General features: G+C 42.4%; 1 protein-coding gene across 2 annotated transcripts; it reads left to right on the top strand.

Annotated features, from left to right (window-relative positions):
* The first annotated feature begins 1,761 nt into the window (after positions 1–1,761).
* On the top strand, positions 1,762–18,022 carry LOC138595193 (NLR family CARD domain-containing protein 3-like). 2 transcript variants are annotated; one of them, XM_069666543.1, is made up of 13 exons: positions 1,762–1,824; positions 7,323–7,354; positions 7,652–7,754; positions 8,273–8,419; positions 8,952–9,030; positions 9,614–9,839; positions 10,574–12,374; positions 12,472–12,645; positions 13,650–13,823; positions 13,999–14,172; positions 14,254–14,427; positions 17,027–17,073; positions 17,197–18,022. In XM_069666543.1, the coding sequence occupies exons 3-13, from the start codon at positions 7,666–7,668 to the stop codon at positions 17,766–17,768; spliced, it is 3,657 nt and encodes a 1,218-aa protein (XP_069522644.1). In that variant the 5' UTR covers positions 1,762–1,824; positions 7,323–7,354; positions 7,652–7,665; the 3' UTR covers positions 17,769–18,022. The 2 variants fall into 2 exon arrangements, with proteins under 2 accessions (XP_069522644.1, XP_069522645.1); XM_069666544.1 differs by lacking the exons at positions 1,762–1,824; positions 7,323–7,354; positions 7,652–7,754 and having other exon boundaries at positions 8,346–8,419; positions 9,614–9,842.
* Positions 18,023–18,583: the final 561 nt, after the last annotated feature.

The raw sequence follows: 18,583 nt of genomic DNA, 5'->3' as shown, positions 1-18,583 counted from the left end.
TTACTTCTTCTACTGTGGAGCTTCTGTTATGAGTCAAACGAGCACAGCAGACGTCGATTCAGAACCATTTTTTATTCAATTTTGTTTTTATCCTGTAACATCGTTTTCATGACAACAAACTCTTCAACAGAAAAACATTTAAAAATAAAAGCTTTAACATATTATGCGATCAAAGTACGAACACTTAAAGTTCTTGTTGTTTCCACTGACAGGCTCAGATTGTTGTTCTAAGTGTCTGATAACATCACAGAAAGGATCCCTGCAGAGATAGACCTTTTTGTTACAGAGGAAGAAGATTTTTTTAACCAGTAACAGACGTTACATCGCTCTCTGCAAACTCGCCAGACTCCATTTAAAACATATGTGATTTTGCGTCACAGACCACACAAGAGTCCGGTCAACTTCTGCCTTGTTAAATTATTTTTTTGTGTTAGTGTTTGACTTTAGTGTTTCAAAGGTGTTAGTTTGGGTCCATTGAATATTTGTGCGACAAAAAACACAAAAAAACGAACTGATTAATGTAGCGGGAGACCAGCAACTCGCTTATACTGCAAGGTAGAAGGACAGTTTTCTTCAATGGAGTCTGGTGGCTTTGAACGAGCCATGTAACGTCTGTTTCTGGTTCATTCATTTCCCTGCTGATCGAGTGAACTCGTCTTTGCTTTGATCACAGGGATCAGAAATAAAACCTCTGGAAACACTGTTCAGTATCTTTTTTTTTTTTTTTTTAATATTATTTTTTTGGCTTTTTGCCTTTATTCATAGGATAGCTGAAGAGAGACAGGAAATGTGGGGAGCAGAGAGTGGGGGACGACATGCACCAAATGGATCGGCAGATTGGGGGTCGAGCTTGCGATCAGTGCGACGAGGACTGTAGCCTCTATACATGGGGCACCTGCTCTACCAACCGAGCCAAACCAGCGCCCCCACTGTTCAGTATCTTAAGCACCTGATTCCCCCAGGTGTATGGGATGAGGTCACATCACAGAAATCTGCATACTCAGAGACACGACCTTTGACCTCTTCTCCTCCAGTCAGTGCTCAATGTTTGGATTAAGGGGGTTTGGGAGCGTCATATTTCACTCTGTGATACCTGTGGAGTAGTTTAGCATAATTTACAGTAAAAAACTCCTCATGTTTCTTACACTGGTGCTCTGTGAAGGCACTCATACAGCCTACTCTCAGATTTGAAACTTCACCCACGTTTAGTTCAGTCTGATTGAGGATTTCTTTGCTGCGAACGGATCCAAGAAGCTGATTTTCTTCTATCAGAGTGTAAAACAGGTAACATTTTTACCTCAACAGGTTTTACAGATATGACTTCTCCTGACATGTTTATCATGTTTCTCTTCTCGCTCGGAGTCATCTTTATCCATCTCTCTCTCTGTTCTCTGTTTCTGTCTCTCCAGAATCCGCCCTCCAGTCTTTCTCCCTCCGTGGATGAAGCGACCTCTGCCGTGGCTCAAAGGAAACTCTTCCTCACTGCAGGCAGCTCTGAGGTGAGCCTGATGAGGAGAAACCTGAGAGTTTTCCACAGAGGAGATTCAACCCTCACTAAATGCTCTGTCATACCAAAGAGTCCAAAAAGGATCCAAACCAGGAACCACACGTTTTATTTTATTCACACAGCACACACACTCACACAGAGACACAGCCAGCTGATTTCCTGTAAATGGAGGAGGGAGGAGCAACAACATGTGACCATGTGATCCAGCCTCATGAGAACAGGTAGAACCTGTGGAACAGGTGTTTAGTCAGTCAGTTCAGACTTCGTTTAGAGTCGAGAGTTCAGAGCAGGAGAGGAAATCTGAAGGCTGAAGGAGGGTGAGTGTTAATCCAACATTTTTATGATTTCACTTCTAAAGTCTCAGAGTCACTTTTCTCCCTGTGAACTGTAGAGGAGCTGAACTGAACAGTTGGATTAGTATGTTATTATAGTGTGTGTGTGTGTGTGTGTGTGTGTGTGTGTGTGCGTGTGTGTGTGTGTGTGTGTTCTTGGGTGTGACTAACAAACTTGTTTCTCTTGATTCTTGACAACACACACCTGCTGCCCCTCTCCTCTCTTCATACACACGGTGCTTCAGGCCCCTCCTTCTGTTTCTCTCTGCTGGTGACAGGAAGAAGTGAGGGGAGATAGTTAACTACTTAATCGATCTCTGATGTGTTTTATGGGTACACATTTAAAAAAGGTTGAAATATGTTAGAATTTACTTGTGCAGCCATAAATACAGCAGTGCAGCCGTCTGTGTGGGAAACACTGAGGTGTAACATGAAGGCAAAGTTGGTCGTCCTTAATATATTTTTATTTAGTTATTTTTTTAAAGGTTTAACTGATAGTATAAAAGGTTAAATGGTTAATTATTAACATCCCTAGTTTATATATTACAGTTTCTACTAAAATATATTCACTAAGGCTGTAAAGTTTCTCTGATATGAATCAGTAACAACTTTTAAACGTTAAAGATGCGACTACATCGGTACGCAGAGCTCTGGGTGGGTTACAAGTTAAGACGAGCCGGCGATGGCCCCATTATAAAGTTATAAATCGTTTTACTGAAGAGCTGCTGCTGATCCTGCACACTGTGCTCAGTGTCTTTGATCTCACAAGACTCTGACGCTGACCTTTGACCTCTTATTAGAGTAGCGTTAGTGTTGGGATGTCTGTAAACACAGAGCGATTTACAGAGCTCCACATCTAAAATCCAGAATGACGTCATTTGGAAACTTTACAAAAGTCTGTCCGTTTGTTTTCTCTGTAGAAAAGAGATAAAGTTCAACAGCAGCCAGACAAACATGAACACACACCTGGTGAGACGGCAGGGTGACACCTGGCCGGGCAACGAGTCAACAGTCAACACAAAGACATGAATATTGAACACTGACCCAGCCACAGCTCCGTGGGTGCCTGGTTATCTTTCAGATAGGGGAGCAAACTTGGACAGATACATCAGTGGCGGGAGGTGTGGGGTCCTTCCCCACAATAAAAATTGTATTTTAAAACAAATTTCCTGCTTTTTTACCCGAGCAACTGAGATCATACTTCTTAAACTAAAATGGGCCTGAAGCCTCGACTACTTCACTTATCCTGCACTTACCAGCTTTCTGTCATATTTCCATTCCCTGCATCTCACTTGGCCCTGTCCCACTGGACTCTCCCTGCTCTGCTGTGCTGTCCTCCTCCTGAATGTAGTGACAGCAACAATGTTGATGAGCACAGAGATGCCTTGAAGATGGACTATCAAGGTGTTTTAATGCAGGTCTACCTGGAGCCAAAGATATCAGCATTTGAACATAAATGCTTCGGTCACTGTCTGCTGAGACTGATTTTCATTTCAGGGGAATATGACAGCATTTTCAAACCGTCAGTCATTTACATTTGGGTTATGTTTTCACTGTTCTCTCTGCTCACTTCACTCTCTGCAGCTCCAGCTGTCTCTCCTCCTGCCTCTTCCCTGCTTGTACTCGTATTCTCCTGATAGGACGTTTGATAATGTAATAATTTTTGCATCTGTGTGTAGGCCGGCAGAAAGGCTGTCAGAAACCCATAAGAGGTGTGAGAAGTGTCAGAATCACAACCAATCACAAAGAATGACGTAAAATGACAAGCTTTAGTAATACACCACGTCACTGAAAACAGGGATTCTAGGTTTACTTGAGGAGAGCAACCACCGCTGGGGGCGCCAGAATTGGCAACACTCCTTCTTTGTTTCACACACCACCACCAAGAGACGCAAAAACACACGTCATGATAAGAGCACGTCACGTCAGACTTCAGGAAATGCACACTACACGCAGTGAACCACACTTTTACACACGAGGGTGAGGCCAATGACTAACATGCCTGATGTTAGCTGAATTGAACACAACATATCAGAGGCTAGTAACGGCCACTTTGGCTCTTTTCAGGGAGCCGGCACTGTCAGCTCTCTGATGTTGCCAAAAGATCATTACCAGTAAAACCTTGAATCAATAATACAATTTGCACTAAGAATCTTCACTGTCCAACTATCCCTTACTTTAGGCTAACATTTTGATTCCCACAATAAAGTCGGCTACTCTGCGTTTTGTTTTTGTTTCTTGTCTGCAATAGAAATGAAGAGTCTGATAACTTTGCTGCCAACTCTGCCTGCTGACTCCCTCTACTGTTCTTCTGGGTCAGTGTTTCCCAAAGCGCTCCTGGAGCAGCCTACCCCCTGACCAAAATGTGTTTCATCCCATCCAACCCTGCTCCACCTGAGAAACAGCCTTAGCTAACCTCAGAGCTGCACTGATTTGAGACAGCTGTGGTAAAGCAGGGCTGGATGGACAACATGCTGGACGAGGGGCGCGTGCTCCAACAGAGGTTTGGGAAACACTTTTGTAGGTTAGTCTGCTGCTGTGTGGGGAGAGGGAGAGAGCAGGCAGCTAATTAGAGATATTACGGTAATGCTTTAGATTACAGCCCACAATGCACAGCGTCATTTCTTGGGAGTTACGGTGTAATCTTTTGTACTAATGGTGGACCAGTACAGTAAGTACAGTACCAGTACAGTAGACCAATACATATATGTAGGTACTGGGGAACAAGATGTGACGTTATGGAGCAGGGGAGTAACCTTACAAAGAACTAACACTGTAGTTACTTTGGAACTACTGGGTACAGTACCTTTTCTATGACTATTACAGGGTACAGTCTGACCATAGAGCATTGTTCCTTTATCCTTTTGGGGGACTTCACCTCCGACTGTGTTTGAAAAGGCTTTACACCCTTAAAAACACTGATTATCATCCAGTTAAATGTTTTATCAGCTAAATAACTTCTTATTCATCCATAACCATAATATATACTGACTTTGATATTTGATGCACCTTAGAGCACATTTAACTTACAATGTACAAATGGTTTTTAGTTTAGAATAGGAACAGTGTAGTTTGCCTTTTTGTCACTAATAAGGACATTTTGAAATAAAATCACATCAGATTTATTAAGTGATGCAGAAGTCATCACTCCATCATCCACGACAGAATGGACCCAGTAGTTAAATAATAACTACAGTATCAGTTCCTCCCAAAGGTCCAGATTATTGCTCAGTGGGTCATACATAGTAATTAGGCTATTCATCATAATAGCATAGGTAGCTAAAATAACTAATGCTAAATGACTACAGTATAAGTTCTTCTCTACAGTATAAGATCGAGAGTTGTTACCCTCTTATTCCATAACTTCACATCTTGTTCCCCAGTACCTACCCACATGTATTGGTATGTACTGTAAGCTACTGGTGCACCGTTAGTACGAAAGATTACAACATAACTCTGCAGTAATGATGCTGTAAGTTGTGGGCCGTAATCTAAAGTAAGTATCTGTGACCTGTAATGTAATATCGTCGCATGTATCAGTGCTTAACCGTAGATATGGTGGAACAAGAGAGTAACAGTTAGGAATGTTAGAGGCAAAGAGAAAAAGGTTATACTGTAAGTGTTTTGTCAGTACTGGGTACCTACAGTGTAATTTAAAGAGATGAGAAATTATTTATACTCATTATTCTATAAGTACTTGGTACTCACGGGTTACAATGTTACAATGTCACAATGTTTTTTTTTTAATAATAATAATGATGATTAGCAACATCAACAAGATCAGTGTCGTCATAATCATCATCGTGAAAATCCTAGTCAGCAGTCAGACGAGAAGACGCTTTCTGTACTCCAACACAACAAACACAAAATGTTGTCAGACACTTATTATAACGATCTGAGCCTGTCAGTAGCTAAAACAAGCGCTTTTAGTGGCTGTGTGTTGGCGTATGCCCGGTGCCCCGTTTAGTTACTTTGTATCTCATTTCACAGCTGCCGGCCGGTGCTCCCTCCCTGAATACTTGATCGATTCAATGTTGTTGTCTCCACTCGTCACTTACACACAAACACATGGGAAAATAGGGTCTAGGTTGAAAAATCCCCAAGTTATCCTTTAAGGTCAGAGGTGTTCATAAAGAGCTGGGTCTTTAGCTTCTTCTTGAAGGTGAAAGGGACTCTGCGGACCGAATGGAGTTTGGTAGCTCGTTCCACCACCGGGAGACTACTGAGGAGAAGAGTCTAGTTAGCGACTTAGGGCCCTGTTGTGGTGGGAGTACCAGGTGCCAATCATCTAGTCTTGGGTCTGTTATTATAACAGATGGGCATAGGCCCTGTAATGTTTGACAGTGTTTACTGCGCTCCTTTATTTCCTGTCTATTACTGGGTAATTACAGAGTAAGAGTCAGGAGGATAAAACATAACATGATGTTAAGGGTACTTAAAGTGTAGGGACAATAATAAATAATTATGAATAAATAAAATAATAATATTGTTTGCAATCTGCTGCCCTAATTTTATTGAGTAGATATAGGGTATCCTTTCTTACAGTGTAGTACTGACTAAACACTTACAGTATAACCTTTTTCTCTTTGCCTCTAACATTTCTAACTGTTACTCTCTTGTTCCACCATACCTACATTTAAGCACTGATACATGGGACTGTATTACATTACAGGTCGTGGAAGCTTACGCGGTAAGTTGTGGGCCGTATTATGAAGCGTTACCCATTTTGCTGACTGCTAGCAAAAAACGTTACATGTAACTGAACATGTAATATATGTTTCAATAGATTAAAGTTCTTTAAACATTTTGATTATGACACTGCACAAATATATGAAATATTTTAGGCACTTTCAGCTCTTGGCTCAGATGAAGAAATATGGTGGTCCTGGATAAAAATATGTAAAAGTTAACAGTGAGTTTAAACCTGACCATCTGACCTCTGACCTTTCAGCTAATTGTTTCATTTGAGACATAGAAACAAACAGGTAGTAGACATCAGTCTGTTATCAAACGGTCAGTCAACAGGCTCTTAGCTGAGTTTGTAAAGATCTTACAAATATGTTTTTATCAAAGGTTAGAAAACATGTTCATCCTTCATTGAATAACTCCACCACACCTACTTTATCTTTGTTTAGTGATTTTGTGTTGAGTTAAAGCTGACAGAAAATGATTTTGATGATGGGACAGTTTGTTTTTATGACCGTGTTTCTTTTTTATATAAAATCTCCAAATGTTTTTTGTTCCTTTTAGAACAAATGAGACAAGAGAAAGATGTAATTAAGTATGAACTGCAGTGAAATCAGATATTATCCTGTGTCCCTCTGAGTTTATTCATTCATGTCCTGACTGGACTGTCCTGGACTCTGGTTGTAGGTTACACTGATTTAATGTCATGTTCATGTTTCTAGACTTTGAAAGATTGTTGAAGAAGAACTTATGAAAAATGATCAGCAGCAGTTTCTCTCTTTGTGTTTCCTCTACAGGTGAAGGTAGAACGTGGATCTGAAGTCACCTGGTGAGTATTTTCTTTCTCCTGCCACATGTTAAACTGGAAGATTTTGCATGTCCTCACTTTGAACAGAAGTGAACTATAAATGAATCCATATGAGCTCTCTAGTGGACAAAAAGTACAGCTGTATAAAAAGGAATATATTCTTCTCCATTTATCCACAGTGGAAATCTTTGAATCATTTCTTCCTTTGGTGCCATCTGGTGGTAGAATCAGGAATGACACTGTGGTAGAGAGCAGTGTGTGTCTCTGTGATGTAAAGCTGGTTGTAATGAATGAGCATGTTGTTGTGTTTGTGTGAAGGTGGGGGCTCTGCTATGAGTCAGTGTGAGGACAGAGAGGAGGGAGCCCCTCCCTCTAAAACCACTCTGTGTGGGGAACATGACAGCCAGACCAAAGCTCAGAGGTGAGATGAGGATCTCTAACTGTCCATGACTCTTCTCCATGTCAGAGCTCAGCACTCAAATCACTCCACCATCATTATTCACACTCACAGCTCTGTGTGTGTTGTGTTGAAGGCCAGAGCAGCAGCTCAGACCGGACTCTGCTGGATCTGGACCTGGACCTGGACCTGAACCTGGACCTGGACCGAGCAAGTTGTCTGTCAAGAAACTCCGGTTGATGTTTGAATCTTGTGACTTTAAAGATGGACAACAGTCTGCTAATAAACTGTAAGAATCTAAGAGGTTTGATATCATTGTCACTGTCATCAAACTCTCTTAATATGAAACTTATTTTGTACAAAAGCTAAAAGTGTCACTCTGAAGGACTTTTCGACTTCCTGTTTCTTTGTGAAGACATGAATTTATCATGGAAAAATGTACCGTAAATAACAAACACATACTTTGCTCAAATCACTCCACCATCATTATTCACACTCACAGCTCTGTGTGTGTTGTGTTGAAGGCCAGAGCAGCAGCTCAGACCAGACTCTGCTGGACCTGGACCTGGACCTGGACCTGAACCTGAACCTGAACCTGGACCTGAGCCCAGCTGTATGTCCTTCAAGAGTGACCGGTCTATGGATCCAATTATTGTTTTCAAAGATGGACAGCACTCTGAGGATCAAAAGTAATCATTTATCTTACACTTTTTTGTGATCAGTATTTAAACTTTAATAATTTTCAGCAGCAATAATTCTGGAAGATTTTCAGTGTTTATGAACGTTCATCAGAGTTTGTGATTCTTTCAGTATCGAACATGAGAGACCAGATTCTCCTGGACCTGAGCCCAGCTGTGTGTCCTTCAAGAGTGACCGGTCTATAGATCCACCTCTTTGTTTCAAAGATGTAAATAACTCTGACTGTCAAAGGTAAGAATTTAAAACAGAACATGTTTCTGTTGTTCTGTATTAAAACCTTTAAAATCCAACATGTCAGCAGTGTTTTATGTCTGAACCTGAACATTTATCAGTGTTTGTGTTTCTATCAGGATCCAACAGCAGGAAACTATTTTACACATCAATAACTGTACTGAGCATGTACCTTCATGTGTGTCCTGTGTTTGTAGGAGGATCTAACAGGATCCACTTGATAGAATCTATCACATGTAACACTGTGTCTTTATATTATATACAGTATATTATATTATATTTGTTCCACAGAGTTCAGCAGCAGAGATCAGAGGTTCCCATTGGTCAGTCTGCCCAGCAGCATCAAACACAGCTGGACTCCATATTTATGGTGTGTAAATGAACAAACACAGCTACTACTGAGAATCAAAGTTTACTTCAAATGACATTTTTATGTTACTGAATTGTTTCCTGATTACACTGCAAACATCATCTCTGTCTGAATTATGTTCACAGTCAGTGTTTTATTGACTGAATGAAGCGTTACATTGCTGAGCAGCACAGAGTCAGAGGTCAGAGGTCAGAGGTCGTGGTGGATGGTGGTGTCACACAGACTTTGGCAGCAGAGAGCAGAGTTCACAGACTGAGTCCAGTTTGTGTTTGAAACAACAGAAACACTTTGGTTCATGTTAATGACAGTTTGTGGTTTCAGCTTCATTCTAATAAACACATCGTGTCCAAAGTCACTGCAGATCTTTTCTGTGTGAAACCAGACCAGGATATTTCTCCAACATGAATCTCATTTTATATCAACTTCATTTCTAGGAGACAGGACCATCCACAGACTAAATACTGAACTACCATTGTGATCCAGTCTCCATGCTGCACTCTGCAGACCAGCAGGCTTTCTGTCTGTCACTGATGATCTGATGTTGACTTCTACAAGTCAAAGTTCACTTCTTGTTCTGTTCCAGCTGCTGGAGGAGAACATTGTCAGTTTTGTGAAGAACGAGCTGAAGGAGATCAAGAGGGTTCTGAGTCCAGATTACCCAGAATGCTTAGAGAGTCAGAGGGAGGATGAGGAGGTGTTGGACAGTGAGGAGGAAGAGCAGAGGAGGAGCAGCAGAGAGACATTTGTGAAGATCACACTGCACTTCCTGAGGAGAATGAAGCAGGAGGAGCTGGCTGACTGTCTGCAGAGCAGTAAGAGGATTTTAACACATTTAACATGATGGAAAGAGGAAATGGAGGCAACATGGGAGAGGGTCACATTTAAAACTCTGCTGTTAATATGATGCACACATTTTATCAGATCTGTAGCTGCCCTCGGCATCAATGACACAGCAGTAGAGTTCGACTGGTGCTCGATCTTGTCTTTATTTGTTAAACACTGTGAAACTTAAACATACAAAAACATTGTCAGTTCACACACACACACACACACACACACACACACACACACACACACTTGTAACCATACAAACAATTCAATGTATCATAACAAAGTTAAAATGTGATCAAACAAACAGCGTCAGTAAATTACAATGTTGCATTATACACACAATACAATCAGATAAGCATAAACAACAGAGTTTAACCATAACTAAATTATTTAACGCCACATACCTTCTGAACTTCCTGCACACACACAATAAGCTCCTGGTTTCAATTTAAAAGTTGGCGTGCGACGACACACCTGACCTTTTATACAAGTTCCGGGGCTCGCCGCTCAAACCCCGGAACATGAATACACATACCAAATGTCGGTGGCCACTTACGAGATCTATGAACTGTGAGAAACTGTTCACACCTGATGTGCTGAAGAGATTTCAGAGAGGAGGGAAATAAACACCACCCTGATGTGTTTAAGTTTAAAATCATCAGATTGATTATAGCTTCAACTTATTGATCACATTTCTTGTTTGTTCATTCAGGAACTGTTATTCCAGCTTGTCAGCCTAAACTAAAGTCTAACCTGAAGGAGAAGTTCCAGTGTGTGTTTGAGGGGATTGCTAAAGCAGGAAACCCAACCCTTCTGAATCAGATCTACACAGAGCTCTACATCACAGAGGGAGGGACTGGAGAGGTCAATGATGAACATGAGGTCAGACAGATTGAATCAGCATCCAGGAAACCACACAGACCAGAAACAACCATCAGACAAGAAGACATCTTTAGAGCCTCACCTGGAAGAGATGGACCAATCAGAACAGTGATGACAAAGGGAGTGGCTGGCATTGGGAAAACTGTCTTAACACAGAAGTTCACTCTGGACTGGGCTGAAGACAAAGCCAACCAGGACATAGAGTTCACATTTCCATTCACCTTCAGAGAGCTGAATCTGCTGAAAGAGAAAAAGTTCAGCTTGGTGGAACTTGTTCATCACTTCTTCACTGAAACCAAAGAAGCAGGAATCTGCAGGTTTGAAGAGTTCCAGGTTGTGTTCATCTTTGACGGTCTGGATGAGTGTCGACTTCCTCTGGACTTCCACAACAATGAGATCCTGACTGATGTTACAGAGTCCAGCTCAGTGGATGTGCTGCTGACAAACCTCATCAGAAAGAACCTGCTTCCCTCTGCTCACCTCTGGATAACCACACGACCTGCAGCAGCCAATCAGATCCCTCCTTATTTTGTCGACATGGTGACAGAGGTCAGAGGGTTCACTGACCCACAGAAGGAGGAGTACTTCAGGAAGAGATTCAGAGATGAGGAGCAGGCCAGCAGAATCATCTCCCACATCAAGACATCACGAAGCCTCCACATCATGTGCCACATCCCAGTCTTCTGCTGGATCACTGCGACAGTTCTGGAGGATGTGTTGAAGACCAGAGGGGGAGGACAGCTGCCCAAGACCCTGACTGAGATGTACATCCACTTCCTGGTGGTTCAGTCCAAAATGAAGAACATCAAGTATGATGGAGGAGCTGAGACAGATCAACACTGGAGTCCAGAGAGCAGGAAGATGATTGAGTCTCTGGGAAAACTGGCTTTTGAGCAGCTGCAGAAAGGAAACCTGATCTTCTATGAGTCAGACCTGACAGAGTGTGGCATCGATATCAGAGCAGCCTCAGTGTACTCAGGAGTGTTCACACAGATCTTTAAAGAGGAGAGAGGACTGTACCAGGACAAGGTGTTCTGCTTCGTCCATCTGAGTGTTCAGGAGTTTCTGGCTGCTCTTCATGTCCATCTGACGTTCATCAACTCTGGTGTCAATCTGATGTCAGACAGACAAACATCACTGACCTCTAAAATCTTCATTACCAAACATAATCTGAAACACTTCTACCAGAGTGCTGTGGATAAGGCCTTACAGAGTCCAAACGGACACCTGGACTTGTTCCTCCGCTTCCTCCTGGGTCTTTCACTGCAGACCAATCAGACTCTCATGAGAGGTCTGCTGACACAGACAGGAAGTATCTCACAGATCAATAAAACAGCAGTCCAGTACATCAAGACAAAGATCAGTGAGAATCTCTCCACAGAGAGAAGCATCAATCTGTTCCACTGTCTGAATGAACTGAATGATCGTTCTCTAGTGAAGCAGATCCAACAGTCCCTGAGATCAGGACGTCTCTCCACAGATAAACTGTCTCCTGCTCAGTGGTCAGCTCTGGTCTTCATCTTACTGTCATCAGAAAAAGATCTGGACGTGTTTGACCTGAAGAAATATTCTGCTTCAGAGGAGGCTCTTCTGAGGCTGCTGCCAGTGGTCAAGGCCTCCAACAAAGCTCTGTGTGTACACACCTAACTATACAAGTTTAAAGAAGCTTTTCTTTATTCAGAAAAAACAAACATTGTTTGTGACTGCTCTCTGTTGATTCTTCTTCAGGCTGAGTGGCTGTAATCTGTCAGAGAGAAGCTGTGAAGCTCTGTCCTCAGTCCTTAGCTCCCAGTCCTCTAGTCTGAGAGAGCTGGACCTGAGTAACAACAACCTGCAGGATTCAGGATTGAAGCTGCTGTCTGCTGGACTGCAGAGTGAACATTGTCTGCTGGAAACTCTCAGGTCAGTATGAGGCTGATTGTGAAGTCTCACTCTGTCTGAGATATTTTCCTCAAGTAATTGTTTTTATTAAAACAGAAAGCTCTACATGATTCCACGGTAGAGCTTGCACAGAAAAGACGATTTGTCGACACGTCGACGTCAGTCCCACAAGTCAATGTCTAACGGGTGACGTCGACGAGTCGTTAATCACATGATTTCACACAGGGTTATTTTTCCCCCCACTCATTTCTGCCAAATAAAGCGCACACTACAGCCAATAGAAGAAGAAGAACACACATTACTACGCGTGAGACCAACAAAAACATGGTCTAAAGTCTGAAGCCTATGGTGCAGTCTGTTTTTGCTATTTAGAGGGTGCATTATGGACATACATCGTAGATTTCACAACAGGAGTCTCTGCTTGTTACACACATGGGGACGCACAGCAGCGCTTCAACTCATGAGGAAAAAGCAGTGTGTTTTCAGATACAGTGAAAAAAGGGACAGACTGCAAGCTTTTGTTTACGTCTCCTTAAATCATGATACTGCTTTCTAGTTGTTACCGATCTGCTGAGAAGTGCAGGAAGACGTGGACAAGCTCACCGCTGCCTCCACACACACCTGCCTCACCTCATTGTGACGCATGCTCTATCTAATGCACGCGAAACAGACACATTCACACACACGGAACTATGAGGTAAACATATAACCATACTCAAACATAACTATCTGTGGCACCAACAATCGTGCCCACAGATATTAATACACTGTCCAGAGTCAATTACGGACGCAGGAGACAACACAGCCATGTGATCCAGCAGAAACAACAAGTAAATAACATTTAAAGCCGACTTTTCATTGATGGTCAGCACACAGAACTTTAATAAACATCAGATCCTGTCTGTCTGGAGATTTGAATCATTAATGCTGTGCCTTGTGTGCGCAAATGCACACAGCATAAATGTACGTCTCTCTTTATTTTTGCTTGTTATGTGATGACATCATCAACGACGTGTCAACGTCAGGCTGAGTGGCTGTAATCTGTCAGAGAGAAGCTGCGAAGCTCTGTCCTCAGTCCTTAGCTCCCAGTCCTCTAGTCTGAGAGAGCTGGACCTGAGTAACAACAACCTGCAGGATTCAGGAGTGAAGCTGCTGTCTGCTGGACTGCAGAGTCAACATTGTACACTGGAAACTCTCAGGTCAGTATGAGGCTGATTGTAAAGTCTCACTCTGTCTGAGACATTTTCCTTAAGTAATGTTAGTGACATGGAAACTGAAAGCTCCTCGTGATTCTACCATCATTTAGGTCACCAGTAAACATAAGTAAGTAAGTAAGGGGACAAATTCAGTCACTAATCACTAATTCTTCTTCAGGCTGAGTGGCTGTAATCTGTCAGAGAGAAGCTGTGAAGCTCTGTCCTCAGTCCTTAGCTCCCAGTCCTCTAGTCTGAGAGAGCTGGACCTGAGTAACAACAACCTGCAGGATTCAGGAGTGAAGCTGCTGTCTGCTGGACTGCAGAGTCAACATTGTACACTGCAAACTCTCAGGTCAGTATGAGGCTGATTGAACAACAGTTGATATATTTTTCTTTCAAAATCAGTACGATTTCTTTATGGTTTTATTTCCAGTCTGTCAGGATGTCTGATCACAGAGGAAGGCTGTGCGTCTCTGGCCTCAGCTCTGAGCTCCAACCCGTCCCATCTGAGAGAGCTTGACCTGAGCTACAATCATCCAGGAGAACAAGGCGTGAAGCTGCTGTCTGCTGGACTGGAGGATCCACACTGGAGACTTGACATGCTCAGGTATGGACAGACAACAAGAGATCAGACACTGCAGGTGCCTCTAATTAAAATAGATACTGTATGTATATATATATATACATATATATATATATCCTTCTGCTCAGTGTATTGCAAGTCCCACACCTCAAAAGGTTTAAAATCAGTTTTTCTGATAGACAATATTATTAAAGATTGAGCTTTCTACAACGTGTGAGGATATGATGATATTGTGGAGGCTTAGACCCCAGTAGGTGCGTTGGGGGGGATTCTCCCTCAGGAATTTTGTTGATAAAAAACTCTATTTTGATGCGATGGTATGCACTCTTTATTGGCACATAAAGTAATCATTGAAAACTGTAAAATGTTTACCTCCACTGCTATCGTTAAACATTTATTGACTGGAAAAAAGTGAAATTAATTTGTTACCTTTAGTTTATTGTGATATTAAAAAGTTATTTATTTGTTCATAGACACTCACTGCACATTTTTAGACAGAGTTTATGGATTGTACTGACTCCACTACTACTACCACTCATCATCTGCTACTCTTTCTCCCTCTCTCTTGCTGTCTGTTTGCATCACATAAAATGCTGCGGGATTAGACGACTAGTGCAAGCTAATTAAACCACAAAATGTCAATACATGTACATCAAAGGATAAATCAACTTCTTACCCTACCGTCTATTATAAGATCGAGTTGTAACTTATGTAGGGAGATGAGCAGTGAGTGGTTGAGCAAGTAAGACAGAGAGAGAGAGAGAGAGAGCAGCAGAGTGACACCTGTTACAACGTCAACTACTGGATGCTCCTCCGCTGTTTTATGAACAAAACTTTGTCAGTTCAGGCAAACTGTCCTTGAACTGGGCATCTTCCTTCTTTCTTCTTCTCTTTTCTGCTCCACGTTGAAAACGCTTCATCTTAACACTCATTTGATTTGGTGCAAGTGCTGCAGCATTTTCTCCAGGATGTTTTTCAGCAGCGGGGGTAGAGGGTTTTTTTGGACCTGGGTGGTGCGCACATGCCGCCGGATGCAGGTGTTCAGAGTGAATGACAAAATGACTTGACAACAATATGTAAACACACATCTGTATTTAAGTTTATACAGAAGGCACTTTTAAGCCTCGGGGGCAAAGTATTTGTTCACCAATCACACCTCATTATACCATAGGTTATAAGGCCTGCTCCTGCATATATGTAAAAGAATTCAAAGGAAAAGCAGTAAAACTTTAATTTGGGGAAGCTGCAACCACAGAATGTTTTTATATGAAAAATTCCTTCATGACTTAAACAGAACATCATTTTCTATACTTTTCATATAGCCTATGTTTTGTTTGTAGTCTAAATATCTGGAGGCAGGAGAGCCTGTCAGAGTGGAGAGAGTCAGGGCCCGGAGAGCATGGAAGAGACTCCACATCAGGCGGGTATCTTTCCACTTCCTTCATCAGCTGCTCCTCGTCCATTGCAGTGTTTTCAAAATGACGGAAAAGGGAACAGGGCGACAAGTCGAGTCACGAGTCCTGAAAATTAGGACTGGAGTCGAACTCGAGACCGAGTCCTGGACTCGAGTACTACAACACTGAGACAGATTTATTTGATCAATTATAGATTAGCATTCGTTTGGAGGGAGTGAGGGACAAGAAAGGAAAAGATTTTAATTATCATTAAAAAGTTCACGAGGCCCTTTGGGTCTGACGAGGCCCATGGCAATTGCATACCTAACCCTTCAGGTAAAACCTCGTATGCTGATGACAGTGCACCGACCCATCACACGAACACAATCACAGTCTCCTTAGAAAGAAGAGGTACAGAGGCTGTTGTACAGAGAGTAACCTGGCACTTAATACCATAAGAACAAAAAACAAAAGAACTGATCATTCGCTTCAGGAGGAAGCAGGACGAACACGTACCACTGCACATTAATGGAGAGACGGTGGAGAGAGTTTCCAGTTCAGGTTCCTGGACGCCCACATCTCACAAGATCTCACATGGTCTATCAACAAACACTCTCTGGTTAAAAAGGCACAGCAGCGGCTCTACTTCCTGAGAACACTCAAGAAGGTCAACCTGTCACAACAGCTGCTGGTGTCCTTCTACCACGGCTCCATTGAGAGCATACTGACACATGGGATCCTGGTGTGGTACGACAGCAGCTCTGTGGCTGACAGGAAGGCCCTGCAGAAGATCATCAACACAGCACAGAAAATCACAAACACACGTTTGTCTGCCCTGGATGACATCTACACCTCTCGTTGTCTACAGACGTCCTGCATCCTGAAAGACCCGTCTCACCAAGCCCATCTCCTGACCCCCTGCCCTCAGGGAAGAGCTGCAGATCAATCAAAGCACGCACCAACAGACTCATGATCAGTTTTTACCCCAAAGCCATCACCACACTGAACACAGCACTAAAGCCATCATAGACAAACCATTGTTCAACACTGTGGGTGTCTTCTTCTTCTTCTCTCAGATAAAGTGACAGACTGATGCAGACAGTTGACACAGATGAGTTTCAGCCTGTTTCTCTGTCACAGTGACAAACTGAGGAACACTGCTTCATGTTGAACAGCAGTTAGGACTCATGTTGGATAGAAAATCATTGTGACTGTGTTTCTTCCTCCAGGGTGGACCATGGTGGAGAGCAGAGGTTAAAGCCTGGTCTGAAGAAGTGTAAGTTGGAATCAGTTTGACTCATGATGACCAAACAGCAGACTGTCAGTTAACAAAGAATAAACCCTTCAGGTGTGTCTGATGATAAACTGCTGCTGTGTTGTGTCTTTTTCTCTCCATCAGATTTCTGTGAACTCACTCTGGACTCAAACACAGCACACAGAGAGCTCCAACTGTCTGACAACAACAGGAAGGTCACATGTGTGGAAAAAGATCAGTCATATCCTGATCATCCAGACAGATTTGACTACTGGCCTCAGCTGCTGTGTAGTAATGGTCTGACTGGTTGCTGTTACTGGGAGGTCGAGTGGAGAGGACATGTTTATATATCAGTGAGTTACAGAGGAGTCAGAAGGAAAGGAGGCAGTGGCGACTGTTTGTTTGGAGGGAATGATCAGTCCTGGAGTCTGAGATGCTCTGATCGTAGTTACTCTGTCTGGCACAATAACAGAAGAACAGACCTCCCTCTCTCCTCCTCCTCCTCTGACTCTCACAGAGTAGCAGTGTATGTGGACTGTCCTGCTGGCACTCTGTCCTTCTACAGAGTCTCCTCTGACACACTGATCCACCTCCACACCTTCAACAACACATTCACTGAACCTCTTTATCCTGGGTTCATGTCCTGGTATCATGGTTCCTCAGTGTGTCTGTGTTCCCTGCAGGAGGGAGAGTCTCCTTTCAATCCTGGGGTCTAAATGTTGCTGGACGAGGCTTCACTTTGGTTCATATTTGGCTGATTGTGTTTTTAATGTCACAAATGTTTTCCACTGAACAATCCTGACACAAAGAGGAAGTAACTCTAATGAACTACCAAAATAAAAGCTCAGCAAACTTCCTGAGATTTACACATTTGTCTCTAAATGAAGATGTCCACCCTTACTATTAAACACAATGACCTTATTTACAGCATTTCATAAACATGTGTTTACAGATACATTAAACTTGCATTACAGCGTGAAAAATATTTGCTTTAAATGAACACTGTTTCTCCTAGGACAGACTGGTTTAAGGGTTGTACCAACTCAGTGGATTGTCGGTCAGAACAGATGAGCAAAGGCAGGGAGTTCCAGTCTGATTATTTATTGTTTAATTGGTTTTCTGATGAAAGAAAGGAGTAACACAGGACATTTTACTAGACATTATAGTACCTAAACCATAATTATTATTATAACATAAAAGTATTTTATCTTCATGATCAAATCTAGCAATAAATGATTAATTACTAACACAGGAACTAAATAAACATCACAAATAAAGCATAAACTGCTTAGGATACTTCAAACACATTTTAAGGAAACTTACTTATCAAATACACAGTTCAAACCTGAGGTGAGGGGGCATCCACATGCAGCCAGCCAGTTCCATTGTTCCCAAAGAGCTTGTCACAGGTGAGCTGGCTTCCTTTATTAGTTTTGAAGCTCCGCCCATTCAGGAAGGGGAGAGGCAGGTAAAGGAGAGTCAGAGGAGAAGGAGGGTATTTTTCACGTGAGGGCTGCTTCCCAAGGCTGGT

The sequence above is a fragment of the Semicossyphus pulcher genome, unplaced genomic scaffold, assembly GCF_022749685.1.
Source record: "Semicossyphus pulcher isolate SPU_LCO1_2020_fin unplaced genomic scaffold, fSemPul1.0.p SCAF_17, whole genome shotgun sequence".
Classification (NCBI taxonomy): domain Eukaryota; kingdom Metazoa; phylum Chordata; class Actinopteri; order Labriformes; family Labridae; genus Semicossyphus; species Semicossyphus pulcher.
The sequence above is the reverse complement of the archived record's forward strand: the minus strand, read 5'-3'. Positions and strand labels throughout refer to the sequence as shown.

What these genes read in the sequence shown, in the direction of transcription:
- LOC138595193 (XM_069666543.1), top strand. Translation starts at nt 7,666, where the DNA reads ATGAGTCAGTGTGAGGACAGAGAGGAGGGAGCCCCTCCCTCTAAAACC. An exon ending in CAGCACTCTGAGGATCAAAA is followed by an intron (nt 8,420 to 8,951) that starts GTAATCATTTAT and finishes TTTGTTCCACAG; the next exon opens with AGTTCAGCAGCAGAGATCAG. An exon ending in TGTACACTGGAAACTCTCAG is followed by an intron (nt 13,824 to 13,998) that starts GTCAGTATGAGG and finishes ATTCTTCTTCAG; the next exon opens with GCTGAGTGGCTGTAATCTGT.